Source organism: Rhodofomes roseus, assembly GCF_022264815.1.
Source record: "Rhodofomes roseus strain CIRM-BRFM 1785 chromosome Unknown C8Q71scaffold_10, whole genome shotgun sequence".
Taxonomy (NCBI): Eukaryota; Fungi; Basidiomycota; class Agaricomycetes; order Polyporales; family Fomitopsidaceae; genus Rhodofomes; species Rhodofomes roseus.
This window is the reverse complement of record NW_025952966.1, coordinates 532,155-547,705: the sequence shown is the minus strand read 5'-3', so window position 1 is coordinate 547,705 and position 15,551 is coordinate 532,155. Positions and strand designations below refer to the sequence as shown.

General features: G+C 57.3%; 5 protein-coding genes across 5 annotated transcripts; 1 reads left to right on the top strand and 4 right to left on the bottom strand.

Moving 5' to 3' along the window:
• Window positions 1-305: 305 nt before the first annotated feature.
• On the bottom strand, window positions 306-1,882 carry C8Q71DRAFT_53262 (Rtf2 RING-finger-domain-containing protein). The gene is made up of 5 exons (XM_047919173.1): window positions 1,620-1,882; window positions 1,502-1,564; window positions 1,311-1,445; window positions 587-1,261; window positions 306-532 (listed from the first exon to the last, which is right to left on the bottom strand). The coding sequence occupies exons 1-5, from the start codon at window positions 1,677-1,679 to the stop codon at window positions 524-526; spliced, it is 942 nt and encodes a 313-aa protein (XP_047778890.1). The 5' UTR covers window positions 1,680-1,882; the 3' UTR covers window positions 306-523.
• Window positions 1,883-3,518: 1,636 nt separating this feature from the next.
• C8Q71DRAFT_759132 (short-chain dehydrogenase/reductase SDR) lies at window positions 3,519-5,140 on the top strand. Its single transcript, XM_047923767.1, has 8 exons — window positions 3,519-3,707; window positions 3,806-3,816; window positions 3,873-3,934; window positions 4,032-4,157; window positions 4,213-4,372; window positions 4,434-4,618; window positions 4,680-4,835; window positions 4,897-5,140. The coding sequence occupies exons 1-8, from the start codon at window positions 3,620-3,622 to the stop codon at window positions 4,964-4,966; spliced, it is 858 nt and encodes a 285-aa protein (XP_047778889.1). The 5' UTR covers window positions 3,519-3,619; the 3' UTR covers window positions 4,967-5,140.
• A 2,054-nt stretch (window positions 5,141-7,194) lies between these two features.
• On the bottom strand, window positions 7,195-8,889 carry C8Q71DRAFT_857869 (heterotrimeric G protein alpha subunit 4; the record flags this gene model as incomplete). Its single annotated transcript, XM_047927448.1, has 9 exons — window positions 7,195-7,337; window positions 7,394-7,449; window positions 7,528-7,637; window positions 7,711-7,782; window positions 7,838-7,909; window positions 7,975-8,242; window positions 8,303-8,646; window positions 8,703-8,732; window positions 8,767-8,889. The coding sequence occupies 9 exons, from the start codon at window positions 8,887-8,889 to the stop codon at window positions 7,195-7,197; spliced, it is 1,218 nt and encodes a 405-aa protein (XP_047778888.1).
• A 1,443-nt stretch (window positions 8,890-10,332) lies between these two features.
• On the bottom strand, window positions 10,333-12,197 carry C8Q71DRAFT_52815 (uncharacterized protein). Its single transcript, XM_047919146.1, has 2 exons — window positions 11,629-12,197; window positions 10,333-11,568 (listed from the first exon to the last, which is right to left on the bottom strand). The coding sequence occupies exons 1-2, from the start codon at window positions 11,949-11,951 to the stop codon at window positions 10,533-10,535; spliced, it is 1,359 nt and encodes a 452-aa protein (XP_047778887.1). The 5' UTR covers window positions 11,952-12,197; the 3' UTR covers window positions 10,333-10,532.
• On the bottom strand, window positions 12,139-15,522 carry C8Q71DRAFT_759085 (Cullin-domain-containing protein). Its single transcript, XM_047923766.1, has 12 exons — window positions 15,271-15,522; window positions 14,913-15,217; window positions 14,784-14,857; window positions 14,624-14,731; window positions 14,262-14,569; window positions 14,094-14,209; window positions 13,531-14,041; window positions 13,283-13,479; window positions 13,008-13,227; window positions 12,768-12,940; window positions 12,344-12,679; window positions 12,139-12,288 (listed from the first exon to the last, which is right to left on the bottom strand). The coding sequence occupies exons 1-11, from the start codon at window positions 15,485-15,487 to the stop codon at window positions 12,425-12,427; spliced, it is 2,484 nt and encodes an 827-aa protein (XP_047778886.1). The 5' UTR covers window positions 15,488-15,522; the 3' UTR covers window positions 12,139-12,288; window positions 12,344-12,424.
• Window positions 15,523-15,551: the final 29 nt, after the last annotated feature.

Genomic DNA, 15,551 nt, shown 5'->3' with positions numbered 1-15,551 from the left:
ACGTGCACGTAGGTGTCGAAAGCTGATTCGCTTCGGGGTGTAAAGCGACCATACGTCGTTGATTCAATTCCAAGTCACATCGCAAGCTGACCGAGCCATCTCCCTCGTCCCTGGTATCGATCCGCTGCGTTGCGAACCTGACATCCACTCGAGTTCGCGAGCCGGCCATTGGCAGAACCAATTGATGGCGAACGACACATCTCAACTGCTTGGACTGGCTGGACTGGCGTGGCCACAAGACCCAACTCTGCGATGGAAATTGTCACGGGCAACGATTGACCAACCGACGGTGTAGTACACAGCGTGTATCGTAGGACGCCTAGGTACAGGCTATGACTTGTAGACTAGAGGTATGAAATGTGCGGTCAGTAATCCTCATGAGCGCTGGTAACCTTTCACTGACACGAATGGCACTCGCCCACACACCTCGAACTCTCGGACCAACTAACGTTATCCGTTCCAACAGCGGTGGGAATGAGCGTATAGTATACAATGGTGTACAAGTCCGAAGCGAAGCCCTACATCAAGCATACTGGCAACGAGCATGTCAGCGTACAGACAACAGAGAGTAGCAGCCCTAACTCACCCTAGTGAACGTGCCCATAGTCATGAAGGTCTCCTTGCCAGTGGTCGACGGCCCATAGAGGGACTTGACCGCCTGACTCATGGTCGCCTTCCGCTTTGCCTCCTCCTCCGCCAGACTCTGAACGACGGCTCTGCTCGCTGCAGCCATACTCGGATTCGTGCTGGGCATGGGCGACCCCTGCTTCCTCTTCTTTTCCGCAGGTTTGTCGCTCGCGCCTTCCGCAGCCTGAGCCTTCGCTTTCCGCTTCTTCCCCTTCGTCTTCTGCGGCTCCGTCGCTCGCCGCCGTTCCATTGCCTCCCGCATCTTCTCCTCCTCTGCTGGTGGCGGGTTGAGCATGACCACGTCCGCTGTACGGTCATACTTTGCCCCACACTGAGGGCACATGTCTAGCTGCTTGCCATCTCCGTTCTGCTCCTTCTCCTTGCCCTTCACGTCGGCGTCCAGCTGGCCGTCAGAGTTTCCGGGAGAAGCAGCGCCGCTGACTGCTTTCAGACCGGACAGAGAAAAGACACAGCCACACGTCGAGATGCAGACGAAGGGCTGTGAGCCGTTCATCTCCTTGTAGTTCAGAGGGCACATGAACGGCGCGCGGGCTGTGCCGTCCACGCCGTTTGGAGTGCCGTCAGAAACGGAGGACTTTCCCGTGTTCCGAGTGAGCTTGAGCTCTTTGAGGTCCTAACACAGGGTTAGGGAGTGAGGTAGGACGAGAATACGCATGACACACCTTCAGTGACTTTATATGCCCGCATATCTCTTCGCCGTCCCCGTAAGCATTCCTGTCCAATAGATACTCTAGTACTGCATCTTTATTGTATAGCTTGCCTAATGGACAGGAGGCGATCGGTTCCTCGAGAGGACGCTGTCAGTCGTTGTCAGTCTCGCTGAAATGGGATGTGACAGGGTATGTAGACGAACCTTTGACAGTGCACAAAAGAACCACCTCGCGCGTGTCTGATTGGCTTTGTCAGGCTGCTCTGCCTGGACCACGGAAGTCAGCAACCTGTTTGGAGAGCAGGGATGCTTGCAAATCTACCTTTGCCTTGTTCTTGACCAGGTCCCGGCGGTCTGGGATACTTCCTCCATCATTACCCATGGTGAGCTAGCAGATAGAGCAAGGAAGGGGAGGAGGAGGTGAGCGAGATGTGGTGGACGAGGGCTGGTCTATGAAGCCGACGGGGCAGAGACAAGGGCTGCTGAAGCGATCGAGCCGCCACCGGCGTTCAGTACGCCCTCGGCATCCCCCGCCGCTGCCGCTGCACGTGCCGCCTTGTCCGGCCTCATGGCGTTCAGCCACAGACGCGATGTTCAGCTTCGCCCCGTTCTCCTCCTCCCATCTGCCAGAGCAGCGTCATGCTGCAGGAACTCACTCATATGGACCGTATCACACAACTGCAAGATGAGATCCAGCAGGTGCGACACACAGTCTCGCGTGTGCTTCCTCGCTCGTGGCGCAACTCCTGACTCGTTCTCTGGATCGTCGTGCTGTATTCGGTAGCTCCTTACAATCATGTCGAACAGCATCGCGTACCTCACGTCCCGCGCCAACTTCGCGCAAGCTGGACAGGATGTACCTGTGACAAAACAGAGGAAGGCGGACAAGTTCGATCCGCCCGAGGTCCTTGAAGGTGGCCTCCGAGTCCTGCTGGTGATGTACCGTGTACTGATTCTCAACTTGGATATAGCCAACAAGCGGGAGCTTGTTAATGACCTTGTCGTGAAAGCCAAACAGGTCGACTATCTCATACAATCCTTACCAGAGCCGGAGCCCGAAGAGGTGCAGGTGAGACCGCACTCTCAGCTACGTGCAGTCGAATTTCGCCTGATGTGCGCTGCTGTACCAGGCTAATCGCCTCCAAGAACTGGAGAACGAGATAGTAGAGGCGAATGCGGAGTATGCGCGAGCCGTCGCCCGAGCAAGTACGTACCCTATGCCGTACTTCCATCCGACGGACTCAAATGAATGGCATCTCCTTCCTGCGTCCAGAAAGCCTATATGAACAAGTATCAACCGTTCTGCGCACGATGCTGGACGATGTAGACCTGCCTGACGACTCAGAAATACCTGGATGAAGGCCAAGCCATTTGGAGTCGCTGCATACTTGTGCGGAGGATTCCGCATCAACATAGGGCAAGTCCGCCGAGTCAGCAACCCTGCAGGACCTCCCGTCACTGCAATATGGCGACCTCCAACTCTCCAAGCCCCAACCGTTGTGGGGGAAATTCTACCAACCGACGTTCATCGAGGGTGCGTGATGAAGAGCCCGTTTACCATATGTCTTCATCAGCCGCGATAACTGCTGGTCGACGTGGGCTCGTCCGGGAGCTGATGCATGTTGCGCGCAGTAGCAATGGGTCGCTTGGCCGTTGCGTTGTAGTTGCTGTCTTCTACGTAGATGGTTGCGAGAATGACGAAGGAATGCAGACTACACTGGCGCGCCCGCTACTAGGCGAATGGGCCAATTCCGCTGTATACTTGTGTGTGCGCGCATTTGATATTTGGATCATGCCTGCAGTCCGGCGACCTAGAAATCGAGGTGCGATGTGTACATACGTAGGCAACAATCACGCGCAAGCTGCGGTCCTCCCAAGAGAAGAATGTCAGCGATGTTCCTCACACCGATGCCCGAGTACGTAGACGAGCGCACGATGGCCAGTATGGTCAAGTGATGACCCGGGTTTGCACTCGTGCCTCCCCCAAGGGTACCCTCCGGCCGGGCGATGTTACCGTCTTACCCATTGGTTATTGGATTGATACCCTGAGAGCGTGAAGCGGGGCAGGGGTCAAATGCACCGGCGTCGAAGCGTCCTCAAGGCGGGAAATAATCATGAGGCCAAATGGGCGAGTTGTGTGATTCAAGCAGACAGGAGCGAGATGCTCGGTCGGACGGCGTGCACGGACGTGCCCGCGCGTTCGCACATGATTTCCCATCCCGGACAAGATGTCGGGCAGCTGAGCTCTCCCGGCGCACACGGGCTTCCCATCCTTCCACCCTACTCTCACCATCCTCTGCGTCCTCGTTTCTACCGTGAACAATGGCCGACCGTCTTGCGCAAGTTTCTGGACACCTTACGAACACGTACGGGCGGGGTCTTCTCGCGGGCGAGGTCGCGATCATCACAGGTGGGTTCACCTTCATGCTGCGCGACACATTCAATCGGCGCATTGAAGTCGGCGAAACGTCTGTGACCGGTGAGCTAACAATGTACTCTCGTATGCAGGTGCAGCACAAGTACGTCTGCGACAGGAATAGGGTGGCCGTGATTGTTTGACCAAAGTTCCTTCTAGGGTATCGGGCGCAGTGCCGCGCTATTGTTCGCGAAGGAGGGAGCGAAGGTCGTCGTAAGCGAGTGCGTTCCAAACATTCATTCGACTTGTCGAGTTCTCACAAGCGTCGCCGACATGCTCCCATCCTCTGTACCGAATCACGTGATGTCACATTCATAGCTTGGACGAGAAGAAAGCGCAGGTCGTCGTAGACGAGATCAAGGCTGCAGGCGGGGACGCCATTGCAGTCGGTGGGGACGTTGGTGCGGACGACTTCCCGCAGAAGGTCCTGGACGCTACCATCAAGTGTGTGACTTCCCCACCTGGCGCACCTCGCACGCTCATTCCCTTGCGTTCACAGGAAATATGGCAAGCTCAACCACATCGTGAACAACGCCGGCTTCACCTATGACCGCATGCTGCACACAACGCCTGACGATGCGTTCGACATCATCATCAAAGTGCACGTTCGCGCGCCGTTCAGGCTCGTGCGTGCCGCTGCTCCCTACATGCGTATCAAGGTCAGTTCCGCGGTGACCAGGTGAACCCTGAGAAGTCTTTCTCACCTGACTGAAACTCTAGGGCAACACCGAGAACCGTTCTATAGTTAACGTCTCTTCTGTCTCTGGTCTGCACGGCAGTGTCGGTCAAATCAACTATGCGGCTGCCAAATCGGGCGTCATTGGGATGACCAAGACCATCTGCAAAGAATGGGGGCTGTTCGGCGTTCGCGCCAACACCATCGCATTTGGCTTCGTCCAGACGCGGTACGTGCATCCCGCCATCAGCGCTGCGCAACATGCTCAACTGAGACCGGACCGATGACAGGCTGACCCAGGCGAAGGAGGAGGGCGCGAGCATCGAGATCGAGGGGAAGAAGGTCGCCCTCGGTATCCCGAAGGCGCAGGGCACGTCCTCTGGGACGTCGGCAATCCCCCTCGGACGCGCAGCGACACCAGACGAGGCCGCAGCCGCAATGCTCTTGTGAGTGTTTTGATGACCCTTTCGTCAGCTCGATCAAACATTGATGCTTCTTGCCACTCAGCCTTGCGTCTCCGCTCGCGTCCTATGTCTCCGGCCACACGCTCGAGGTCACTGGCGGTCAGGGTATCTGATCGTACTCGCTGACTTGTTGTACAATGTCTTCGTAGCCACATGTAACGCATTTGGGATCATTTCGGAATCACACAAGGATTCCGCAAGGACTCCGGAGATCCTCACGCCGAGCACGGTGGTACTAAGTGCTCTGATCTGGATTGCACATGCAACATGATCGCAGTTGGCAAGGATTGGCAGGGTTTTGGCTCAACGGGGCCAAACAGAATCTTTGCACAAGGTGTGCTTCTGGTCTTCGCATCGCTTGCGAGGGCCTGGATAGAATCCGAAGATCTGGCAGTTGACATTTTATCCGATGGGATGCGTACGGGGTTTCAATCCACCCGCAGACGTCCCTGAAGGGCAGAAGTCCAGTGAGCCGCTTCCAGTCACGATCGGCGGCAGGCCTCAGTGCGGGGTAGGAGCGCAAGGCGGGCCGTCGCCGCCCTCCAATCCTTGAAGCGCGTTTGAGACGAGGATCACCCAAACTCAGCGTATTTGGAACGGTGCGGCGGATTCTCCCGTGCAACGGTGCACCCCCGCGGAGTCGCAAATATCGCGGACGCTCCTATGTTCGGCATGTTTGTCCGGCTTGGTCTGGGAGCTCCTATATAAGAGGGGTCAATAACACCATGAGAACGTTTCGCCCTTCCCCAGAACTTCATCCTCCCTCATGGTCCTCTCGATACGCCCAGCAACGATAGATGCACTCCGTCCGTCTGAAGCGCAGAACCTTATCGCCTCGAAGAAATCTGAAGTTGACCCGGGTGTGCCTCTTCCAGCGCTCCGCCTAAGCCCTTGAAGCTTGAAGGCCGACAGCTTCCCTTCCTTTCGCCAAATCGAAGTTGCCAAAGGCCCGAGATCCATGCTTGCGACAATCAGTGCCATTGTGTTCGGTCTACGGGCGAAATTTTGCAGAGGTCAGCGCTCAGCGAGCCTAGCAAGACTTACCAACAGCTGCGGTGTTTGTGCCTCTTGTCCGCCTGGACGGATAGTGACTCGTCTGGAAAGGTGAGCAGGCACTACCGACGCGTCGCGGAGCACTGAAGGCGGCGGCGAGCTAGCCTCCGCAATCCGTGGATCGACCAACGGCAGCGGACTAAACGAGGTAAGTATGTGCCCCCTGTCAGAACGTCCGCTCACTGGCTTATCTCTTCTTGCCTCCTGAATGCCCTAGAAGTCTCCACCTTTGGTTCCGCATGCCTATGACTCGTCAGCATACAATGACCAGGGAACGATACCTAAGGGACGTCACTCATCGCTTGCAGTCGGGCAGGAGTCTTCGACGCACGGATAACAGATTATGGCACGGTGAGCATAGATTCTCCTGGACCTCGAAAGTACCCGGGCCCCTATTAAGAGTACAGGTATAGCATATAGGATGTGTGACAGAAAGCAAGTTAACGGTAAGTAATAACTGACGGGCACAGAGCGCGAAAACATTGCAGCGTACAGCCAAAAGCGGTCTGAGCGTCCGGCCCCATCCACGCATCCATCCCAACCAGAACATGACGAAATTGTGTGCATAGTGAGCGGCGGTCCGCCAGGTCGTGCCGTGTGTAGTAGGATAAAGTGCGCCCCGAGCTGGCGTGCCTCCTCTTTGGAACAGGTTCCGGCGCGCCGCCACACTGGGGTATGGTCCCGATGTCGCAGATCGAACCCGGATGCTGTCATAGCATGATTTCCCGGATCTAAAGGGACAAGGGCATGTCATGAGTGTGACAGGAGGCATGGGCGTGTGAACCGAAAAACGCACATTGTTACTGATGATTGTGCTGGAGGCGGGGTGGGCGGAACGGAGCCCGGGGGCGGGGGCGGAGGTTGTAAGGTGGTGTGAACGCGCGCAAGGGGCCCAGGGTGACGAGTTCCCGCGCGTTTGGCAATGTCGTTTTTCGATAGCGCACGAGAATAGACGCGTGTGATCGAATCAATCGAGTTCCGATTTGGGTGTTGCAGTGCATGGATCCGGCAGAAAGAGGAGAGAGACGATGAGTTGACGGTGACCAAAGATAGGTATGGAGATTACCAAAAGAAAAGAGCAAGACATAACCACAAGCAGTGCGAAAGCAGAAAGCGAGCCGTTCCGTGCATCCAGTGTGAGGCCAAGAAATTGAAGGCCGCGCAATCGCGCATTAGGAGCGGGCGGTAAGGGATAGGTGACGGTGGCGCATACTACCGACCGAACATAGTGCATGAAGAGATTCGGGATATATGATGGATGTATAAATATGCAGCGAAAGCGAAGAGACTAGATGAGAGCCGCAGTTTGCAGACTTTGGCGAAGGATGATGCTGATGTGATGCAGGGGGGATGGAAGGACATTAAGCATTTTGGCCGGGAATGAAGAGCGCACGAAAGGGGGATTTGCGGGGACGACAACAGAAGGAAACACTCACTCTGGAAACGAACGTCAGTAACCAGGGAGGTAATGACAGAATAGCACGCACCTTCTACTGCGGCCATGACTACTCTCAGCATTTCGGTATCTGTTGCGGTCGTCGTGCTTTCATATGATTGAGAGTCAGCAAGGCAAGAACGAGAAGGCGCCAAGGAAAGAAGGATCAAGGACTGAATGACGCACTGGATGTAAACCTCGCGCTCCTTTTGGTTTGCTTTTTGTGCTAGCCGTGCGAATCGCTTCTTGAAGTATTCTCGCCCTGAGGCCGCGTCACCGGATGGACCGTCGTAGTCCTGCGTGACATCAGTCAGTGTTATGCAGTGGGAACGATCAATTACGATCAATTAGATCAATTGAATGACATACGGGGAAGAAGCTCCGAATATCTGAGTGTACGACCTTCTTCTCGAACAGATCGTTCTTGTTGAGGAACAGGATCTGCAGGACACGTTGCATTAGGCCAACCGATCTTAACGCCTACTCATGAACTCACAATTGATGTGTTCTTGAACCATTGCGAATGACAAATTGAGTCCCAGATTGTCATGGCGTCTTGCATTTGGTTCTGCGGTCGTCAATCAGTATGCACAGCCCGGACAGTGGATATATGCGGGGTTAGAATTCACTTACCGCGTCCCTGTCTTCTACAAGACATTGATCGTATCCACTGAGACTGACCAAGAACAGAATGCTAGTGACATCTTGGAAGCAGTGGATCCACTTCCGTCGCTCGCTCTTCTGTCCGCCGACGTCAACCATGAGCATCTCGTGATCCTTGAGCGAGAACATCGTCTCCGTGATGCCAATCGTCCGTGCACGAGCCTGCACGATGTCCTGCTCATTCGGCGTGTACGAAGGGTCGAACAGTCGATCGAGGTCGCTGAAATAGTACACCAGACTAAAATGTAACATATCAGTGTGAGCTAGCCCGAGTAGTAGGCAGGGGAGTGGACGCAACTTGTCCGGCAACGCAGCCTCGTTCCCGCGCTCCCAGGCTTTCTGTATATTGGGGTCCTCCCATAGCGTCTTTAGAGGCTCGTAGTACTCCGTGGGGAATGGCTCGCCGTCCTTGAGGTCGGCCGCGTCAATGACCATCTGCACGTTGTCCTCGTTGTCGGGGAGGACCGAGAGCTCCATATCCTCCATGGCGTCGACGACATACTTCATGCCATGTGTGAGGTTGTTGAAGACGAGCTGGCGGTACGACTCGACCTCCTGCGGCGAGAAGGGGACGCGGTGGATGAGCCGCATCTGCTTCAGGATGGTCGACTTGCCCGAGTCTCCGGAGCCGAGCAGGAGCACCTAGGTGGGCGCACATTGGTGACGGCGACGCGGGCGCGAGGACATATCGAGCTCACCTTGACCTGCTTGGACAGCCGTGCCTTGGCCTATAGAGACGTAATCGAGGTCAGCTGCCGTGACACGGTGGGCGCACTGCGCGAGCATGGTGGTACGCGCCTCTCGGAGACTCTTCTCAGCCTCTTTGTGCCGCTTCTTGTCCTCCTCGGAGACATCTACGGGACCGCTGGACATGCAGGCACCCATGGCTGCGCGTGCAGGATGAAGAGAAATAAGCTAAAGGAAAGGACACGCTGGGAGAGGGCTGTGAGAAGAAGGAAAGACACGAGAGCGGCCGATGACGGTTCGAAGCCAACCGCCTGCTTCAGAACTGGCGCTCTGGCTGATGGTGGGCGGTCGTGTCGTGTGGGTGAGCGCGCACGACACGGAGGGGAGATGGACGCACGGAACAAGGAGGGAAGGGCAGGGGCAAAGAGCAGAGAGAAGAGAGAAAACAAGAGACGTTGTTCGACAGGCTCCCGCGCAGAGCACCCGCTCCCCAAGCGCCGGCCGTCGGGCACGCTGCGCCAGTACGCTCTGCCCGTCATCATCGCAGGCACGTCTTCCTCGCTGGCCAATTGCTTCACCCGCCTCTACCCTGGTCAGACAAATTCGCTGCAACCTGTGTATTGCCAACCTGACTATCGAACTCTCCAGCCAGACTTGGGAGGGCCCGACGCGCATCGCACCCGCTCGCCGTTCCTGCACGCTGCGTGCCATGATCCATCCGCGGCCGCATCATCATCTGCCGGGCGAGCGTGTGCGGTCGCGCTCGTTTGAGCTTTGCCGGTTGTCACCCCGCTGGAAACCTCGCAAAATCAGCGGAAATTAGGTACCGCACCGCACCCGTGGGGATCGGGCCCGCGGACTGTCTGATTTCATTTAGCGCGCATTCCGTTGACCCGCCTCCGCCTCGACCGCCACCGTCATCAGCTCTGCTTCCGCACCGTACTTATGCTGTAAGTATTCACGCCGCCTGAATCACAGAACACTAGGTACTAGTGGTACACCTGTAGAATAACAGCGCTGCGTAGTCACGATATCGCAACAAGGGTCGCTTGTATTTCGGCTGCGCTGTACCTCTGGAGTCGTCTGGACGTACCAGCCACCCGCTGGAAGCCCGGACCGATGGGTTCGCGGAGGATCAGTCCCAAAACGGCCTCCGCCTCCCCAGGTTGGAGGCCGCGAATATATAATAATGCAAATCGCCTCTTCGCTATGATGGCCGCGTCCGCGTCTGCGACGTCTTCGGTCTCGTCACAAGTTTCATTCACACGCGCGGACGCAGGAGCCCCTTCGGGTAATTCCACTCGTTCATGTGGGTCCGTCGCTTCCGTGGTCGTTTGTGCGAATGTAGGTTTGGGATGCTCCAGTACTGTGCACATACATCGTAGTCCATGCTAATGATGACAACCCAGAGTACAGTATCCCCCTCCCCCCCAGAGACTTGACACGACAGAAATGAGATGAGATGCCAGCGACGCGAAGGTGATGCTGAGTGAGTTGCGAACAATCAAGAGAACCTACACCACGAGCAGATCAGCACCCCATGTCATCTGACACAAAAAGTGATGGTTCCACCCACAGACACGCGAACATAGACCTCCGCAACAGCAGAATGCCAGCACAACCTCCACACGGTTGACGTTCGGGAACACACGCCAGTCAAACGAAGAATGCAGCCATGCGTTGAGCTTATTCAAACCCGTTCCTGCTTGTTGATGATGATGGTACAGAAGATGCGAGAATTTGACGATGATAGATAGATGCGAGGAAGGAATGGGGGAGGGCGGGCATCGCGGAGGAACACCGAAGGGCCAACGTACGGCAGACGTGGTACAGCCTCATGCTTACACAGACAACGGCGTCCCCGCACTCATCGTCACGCCTCTCAGCATCTCAGCGCCGACCTTCAAGAACGAGGACGGGGCAGGGAGATGGAGGTGAGGCCGTCGCTGAGTTTGCGACGGGCGACGCTGGCTCCTCGAGGGTCCACGATACACTTCGTCGTAAGGCGGCTGAGGCGAGAGGGACGTCTGAATAGGTTCCGGTATGCTTTGTGGCAGCGGCTCGGGACTCGAAGACAATCCCCTTGCGATAGGTCCGTCCGTCCGAAACCGTGCGTATATCGACGGCTCTTGTCGTTCGTGAACAGAGGTGAGCGCAGGGGATCCCAGCGCCTCCACAGATCTACCGCGGAGACCTGGCGCGACCAAGGAAGATGCGAACTTTTCATCGACCGGAGAGAAGTCTGGCAACTCGAAGAACGGCCGTTCCGAGTCTGAGGTCGCCTTCGCGTGGAACGGCGCCTTGGCGGGGCGCCGTCCAATAGTGTCAGGCAACCTTGATGTAGACGCGTTTCTTGACAGACTAGGCAGCAGCCCACCGTCAACACCTTCTTCGACGTTCATCTCCGCCAAAGGTACCGCTGGCAGGCGGCGCGCACCCCTCTCCTTACCGATCTTGTCCACCTCGTCCACGGCCAAGCTACCAACGACAGAGTCGAACCCAGGCAGAGTGTCGTAGAGCCTGCGATGTGCACTGAAGTCGCTCCTCGCGTCCGAGCTGGATGCACGCCTCTGGAGGTGGAGTGCACCGCGCGTGAACTTCTCCTGCCAGTGCGCGCCCTGGCGGAGGCATGCATCCATAGAGTGAACGCAGTCCGGGCAGCAAGGGCGGAGCGGGATGGTGACGATCTGGGCGCTCGGGATCGGGCGAGGTGAGGATGGTACAGATGCGGCGCGGAAAGGTCTGCGCGGCGTGTAGACAGACGTAGATGGCGAGTCCGACGGGTAAGACGGATGATGGTGATGGTGTACGAGGCAGGGAACCAGGGGTCGATGCACGAACTCAGAACGCGACGGAGAGCGCGTCCTGATCGCGATACTGTGCGTCCATGGGACGTAAGTTCCATGCACGGCGCACAGACTCTACGCAGCCACACACCTTGGAACGGAGACTTTGAAAACGACGTGTTCGTCGTCGCGCACGTCCGTCTCCGAGTCTGAGATGGCGGACGGCTCCTGGCTCTGGTTGCGTTTGCGCCAGAGGGGGACGGCGTACGACTTGGTCACCAGGCGGGGCATGCGCGAGACGGGGCTCGGGTCTGGGATGAGGATGCAGTCCGCCTCGAAGCGGACGCGCTGGCCGACACATACGGGGCTGTCCTCGATGGCACTCTCGCTGGCAATAACTGAGACTTCGTGGGCCGCCGCCAGGGCGGGCGGGGTGGCGGGCGAGGCTAGGGATTCGGGGGAGGAGAGGGACATGGCGGAGGCGGGGCTGGGAGGACAGAGGGGGCGTAGAAAAAGAGAAGGGGAGGGCGGGGTGGATCAGTTGAGGAGCCATATGTGCAGATGGCCGGGCTGGTCTTGGGCTGGTCACAGGAGCTTGTGTCCGGGAAGCGAGCTAGAGTGTTGCGGTCACCTTCCTTTCCTTTCTCGGCCGCCTGCTGCACACATGCCCCGTCCCGCCCAGCGCCTTCCAGCCCCCGCCGGCTACCAAATACCACCTGCCCTCGGCTCCGACACTGCTTCCTTCCCTCCAGACCACCCTGCTGCATCGTCAAGACACAGACGAACCCGAGCAGCAACGGTGCCCTCGCCGGTAAGTACAAGGCTACATATCACAGAGTGCTTCTGTCGTACGTTCTGTCAATTAGTACACGGTCGAACGCCGCCACAGGACACCAAATCCGTGTAAGTCTCAACGACAAGGCCATAGCCTACTTGACAAAGTGAGCCTATGCGACGTAGATGTACAAATTCATGTCGTCCTCGTCCCGCCGCAGGTACTCCTGCTCCACCAAGCTCGCAATGCGCTGCTTGATAACGCTTACCTCGGGCACGAAGTGGTCCTTCACTGCGTCGATCGTCGCCGCCTTCAGCTGCTCGTAGTGCAGCTCCTTCCGCGCCTTCATCACACGCACGATCGCAGCATCCAGCGCATGCTTCCGGTCGCCCTCGATGGCCGTCTGCGTCCGCCTGTTCTCCTCCGCCTGTGTCACAGAGTGACGCCAAGCATTGAGGAGGATATGAATAGGTGAGACGGCCGCCCATACCACAGAGTGCTTTACGTATACGCACCGTCTCCTTCACCTGAATGGAGTTGATGTGGACTTGATAGCGCGGATCAGTAAAGTCCGCGTTGAAATGGAAGACATCGTCGTCGTCGACCTCCTTGCCCATGGGCGCCTTGCGTAGCACGCGTTTCTTCCCAAGCGCAAGGCTCTGCAGGGTCCGCCGCAGCTCAGCATCATCTTTCATCCGTCCGTGAGCAATAATGGCCTGCGTAACGCGGGAGACGAAGCCTGGATGAACGCTTACCCATCCGCGTCTGCTCTTGAATCTCCTTGAACGACAGCTCCGTGCTCTCGTTGAAAAGCAGCAAGACAATGCCCTGGTACAAACTGACCGACAGTTCCTTGCCGCCGTTCGTGAACCTCGCCTTGATCGTCGCCGTCCCGAGAGCGTGGTCCCAGTCAAGCTTACGACCCGAGTGCTTGCTCTTGTAGAACGTCATGTATTTGGTGAGCTCATCTTGCATCTGCGAAAGTGGTCAGACACATAGGTTGTTACCGGAGAAATACCAGGACACTCACCGTCGGTGGTAAATCGACGTCGTGTTTTCTCGCGGCGAACGGCCAGAAGCTCCGCTGCAGGACCATAACGGAGAGCTTCTGCATCGCTTCTCCGTATCCAAGCCTCGTACGCTGCTCGTTGTATTCCCGCATGAGGTCCCTCGACAGCGCAAGATCGTTGAACATGTGGTCGCCCATGCTGAACTCCGGGTCATATTCTGCGGACAGTCAATGAACAGAACAGGGACGCAAGTCGCGCAGACACTCACCCTCCTTCAACCTCTTCAGCATCGCCTTCTCGAAATCATCACTCGCGCTCCTCTCCAACAGCAGCCTTTTCGCCAACGCCCGGTGGTAGAACGTCCGGAACACATCCTTGTCGTCCGTGAACCTATACAGCCCCAACGCGGCGTCGAGCTCCGCCTGGAACTCCTCGTCGCGCTTGCCCTTCTGTCCCTTGCGCATAGCGCGGTCGAGGTACTTCGCGATCATCTCCGCAGGCTTGTTCCTGCGGGCCTTGAACCCAAGCGCAAACGCGTCGATCACCGCGTAGCTGAAGTCCTTGTTCGGGACCTTCATAGTGATGGGTTCGGTGGAAGTGGACGAGGAGCCACGTTTGGCAGGGGCGGCGGCGGGCTTGGACGTGTCGCGAGGACCTTCCTTGACGATGTCCACGAAGGCCTCGGTGCAGAGCCTGTCGCAGAACGCCTTGAAGTCGAGCAGTCTCTGGACCATCTCCTCGTCGCGCTCCTGGTTTTTCACGATATCCTTGACAGTGTTCTATTTGACAAGTCAGACACATGCGTGCATCAGTACCTTCGCGACGACGCACCTGAACGTGCAACTTGAACGCAGCACAAAGCACCTTCTGCCCTTCAACACGAGCGAAGAGCCGGTACATGATCCCCAGCTTCTGCGCAGCCTTGTCGTTCATGAGTCGGCCCAGCGCTGCCGGACGTCAGTATCCCATCACGCAGCTACACGCCAAAACCTAACGCACCATCCTTCGCAAGCCAGTCCAGCCTGCCAGTCAAGAGCGCCTTGTCCGTGGTCTTCAAAATCTCATGCAAACTCGACTCCGGCAAGACAGCCTTCGCACGCTGGTCTTCTTCTCTGCACCGTGCCTCGCAGTGCTTGAGGAAATCGCGCGCGTCACCGCGTAAAGCCTCGGTGCGCTCTGTGGATTCCGCTTCGTAGTAGGTCTTCGTGATGTCGAGGACGAAGTCTTCGAAGATCGGGGTGTATTGGCGATGGTTCGAGAGGTGCCGTACGAGGGCGGGGATGTGCTGGCGTAGTTTGTGTGCAGTCCTGTGGATAATGTTAAGAAACACCCTCAGAGACGACGAACAAAGCGATCGCTACCTATCCTTGCGTTCCCACTCAAGCCAGGCCTTGATCCCCGCGTGCAGGCGCTCCACTATGCTGGAATTCTCAAATATGCGTTCCGCGAAGAGATTGAACACCAGACGTCTGGGGGAAGTGAGCGGGAACGCACACGCGTAAGAGGCCCAGTGCAACTTACTTGATGCTAGGACTGTCCTTCTTCCGGACAAGGTAGACTCTGTCCAGGTACGTGAGGACCGATTGGAGGATAGCCTTCGTTAGAGGTCAGCACGCGACCGACGTCCGAGCACGACACACAAGATCCTACTGTTTGCTTGTCGAACCAAGCGCAAATCTCGTTGAAATCCAGCAACCACTCGACCTTCCCGGCCGTGTTCTGCAGGAGCTCCTTCGCCAGGCTGCCGACACACTTCTCCAGCTCGAGCTTGACGTTCTCGTAGAGGCCCTCGCCGCGGTTGTACACGTCCACGGCGGAGCGGCACGCTCTGTATATGTACTCATAGGCAACGGGTAAGCCATCTTTGTTCTGCTTGTCTAGGAGGGCGCGGACGCTCCTGGTGACGAGGGCGAAGTCCTTGTCGCCAGGCCTGCCAGTCACAGTCGGCGGTTTGACTGCAACACCGATCAGCTGCTCCACCACAACCTCAAGCAACTGAAACACGCACTAGGCGTCCCCGATATCTTGATCGTAATACGCCCACCCGCATCCGCTGCCCCGGCGCGCGACCTAGATGCAGAAGCAGAGTCAGAGTCGCGGTCCAGACGGGGTACCTTGTGGAGAGGAGACGCGGACCCCTCTCGCTCGCTGGCCCCGACTGCGGGGAGCGCGTTGAACGCCTTGGAGGTCTTCGGGAGGCTCAGGAGCGTGAAGACGTCCGTCATCGTGGATGAGTCTGCCTGCGACGGTCGTCGTCGGCGAGAGCGAAGTGAGGGCAGCTCGCTCAGC